The 2,636-nt window shown below is 36.6% G+C and overlaps 1 protein-coding gene across 1 annotated transcript; it reads right to left on the bottom strand.

Moving 5' to 3' along the window:
* Positions 1-1,107: 1,107 nt before the first annotated feature.
* LOC134279593 (uncharacterized) lies at positions 1,108-2,190 on the bottom strand. The gene has a single exon (XM_062762002.1). It carries the CDS (start codon positions 2,188-2,190, stop codon positions 1,108-1,110), a length of 1,083 nt encoding a protein of 360 aa, XP_062617986.1.
* Positions 2,191-2,636: the final 446 nt, after the last annotated feature.

Raw genomic sequence — 2,636 nt, 5'->3', positions numbered from 1 at the left:
CTTTTTAAAACAATTCAACAAGATGTTTTGTGTAGGAATTAATTTTGCAAAATTTACAAACAATACATATAAGTATCATATATATAGAGTCAAATGCTGATGGACGTGTTTCATACTAATTAACACGCTGCATTGTCTACGAATTTCATTCCCCCGTTTTTACCGATTATGACACGTGGCACAGGCAGGTATTACCGGTCGGTAAGGGATGCTCATTCTTCCATGGAATTGATCTCACCTTTGAACTTTTAAAAGCCCGCGTTTGCTCTGCTCCTGATTTGAATTAGCTTGAATAATGTTCGTTACCTCTATACCCGGGTATCTCACAAATAAGAATAAATATTAGCTCTCATTGTGTGAGGATCAGATCATTATTATCTATATTAAGAAGAATGTTCAAAATCTCCTTGGCTGTATTTCTAACAACATTATTAATTTTGCAAAATTTAACAAACAACAAAAGTATGCCGATGGACGTTTTTCACACTAATTAATTTCTTGCTGAATCTTTTACGAATTTGATTCCCCTTTTTTACTGATTATGACAAGGAGCACACGCAGGTATTACCGCTCGGTAAGGGATGCTTACTCCTCCATGGAATTGATCTCACCTCTGAACTTTTAAAGGCCAGCGTTTGATCTGCCCCTGATTTGTATTCGTTGAATAAAACGATATTAAAAACTGTTTGTTATCTCTATATCTCATGATTAAAAAGAAATATTAACTCTCATTGTACGTGGATCAGATCATTATTATCTTATCATTATTATAGTTATCTCCATATCCTTCCTATATCAATAAGTTCAAATTCTCCCTGTCTGTGTGTACGTGTGTGCGTGTGAAAAAAGTAAAGATAACGAACAGTGATCGATCGCGCAAAAACTACTCACAATACAATTCTGTGAGCAGCGCATAAAAGGGACATGGAAATTACAGAGGTGGGATCAGGTGCCTGGGAGGAGTAACCGTCCCTTGTTGACCGGTCATAACCTGCCTTGAGCCCTATTTATTGATCAATTATACAGAACATTCTGTAGTCAAATTCAGCACAAAAAGTTTTACCAATTGATATGTAACAAGTCAGCAAAATACTAGCTAATTAAAGTTTATGCAAGATAATCTTGTCGTTCTATAAATTTGTATACACGCAGTATGTTGTTGTGGCCTGATCCCATCAAAACAAGATGAATTTTTTCGTCATATCCCAGACCCAATGGTTCAATCACCCCAGCTTCTTTCGTTGAGAGAATTGATAGGAGATGACCATCCTTGTGAATCATGTGTATTCTATGGTCCGATCGACTACAGATTAGGATATTTAAGAATGCATCCACACAGATTCCATGTGGCATAAGAAATTCCAATAAAAATTCTTCTGGTGGTCCTCTGTAAGTGAAACGATATTTCCCTTTACGGTCTGTGACCACAACACCATTGATTGAATCAGACACGACAATATCTCCATTCCGGTTCTCCGTGATATAGATAGGCTCACTATATAATAGTGTGCCTGTCTTGTGGTTTTGGATGGTTTGGGTTGGTTGTAGTGTACTATTATACCGAATGACTTTCACATCTGATAATGGTATGGTAGCATTATCTGAATCATATCTCATCAAGACCAGCAAATCTCCAGTAGAGGCAGAGTGACAGATACACCATGGTTCCCATAGTTCTTTTCTCTTTATTAGTGTCGACTTTGTAGTATTGTCTGCACTAAGTTTGTTAATGTTCCAGTCTTCGTCTACATAATCAACTCTCCTGCACTGTTTACTGTATACATGTACACCAAAGTATTTACTTACATCAAATAAACGATGCAGATTGTTACCTTTAGAATTGGTCAAAATAAGACTGCGTCCATCACTGACCCAAAGTCTATCTGACGTCACAAAGGAAATGTGTCCACCGTGATATAAGTTAGTCACATAAACATGCTTAGTATTTAGGATAGCCCCTTTCAGTAGCCTCAACAAATGTTCATTTCTAAGTTGTCTATTTCCTGCTTCTGTGATTTTGATTTCAACTAATACGTCTAAAATGTCCCTTATACTGATTTCTGTATTAAAATTACTCTTTATGTTATCAGGAAGTTCTATTGCCTTGGGGACAGGAGTTTTCTTTATGAACAATAGAAACTTCACAGGCTTGTTTGCCAGTTGCTCGTATCTATACACATATCCCTTCATTTTTTTATGTTTCAGAATAAAACATGTATAAATATTTGTTTCAGATACATCATTGCCTGCTTTACTATGTATCTCGATAAGTTTTTTTTCACGTTTTCAGCTTTTACCGCCAGCTCTTGTTGAATGCTGGAAAGTTTTGCTTTTAGGGTTTTTACATCTGTTTTTACGTCAGATTCGAGACCTGCTAGGATGGCACGGTTGTATGGGAGACTATCACCTCTTATTTGAATAATTCTTTTCCTGTGTTGCTGTCTTTGAACCATGCAGGCTAATTTGATATCTAGAATTTCATGTTCTTGATGCTTATAATTTGCATCACAGATGGGAAATTCACAGGTTTTGCACCAGTTTTTATATTTGCAGTTTGGATGTCTGTCACATGACTCTGGCGTTATAACCTCTCCGTGCTTTAAACGGTCAATAACAACATCATGGTCTTTGGTATC

This window comes from Saccostrea cucullata, unplaced genomic scaffold (genome assembly GCF_032062105.1).
Source record: "Saccostrea cucullata isolate Sc308-1 unplaced genomic scaffold, CSIRO_AGI_Scuc_v1 ctg353, whole genome shotgun sequence".
Classification (NCBI taxonomy): domain Eukaryota; kingdom Metazoa; phylum Mollusca; class Bivalvia; order Ostreida; family Ostreidae; genus Saccostrea; species Saccostrea cuccullata.
The sequence above is the reverse complement of the archived record's forward strand: the minus strand, read 5'-3'. Positions and strand labels throughout refer to the sequence as shown.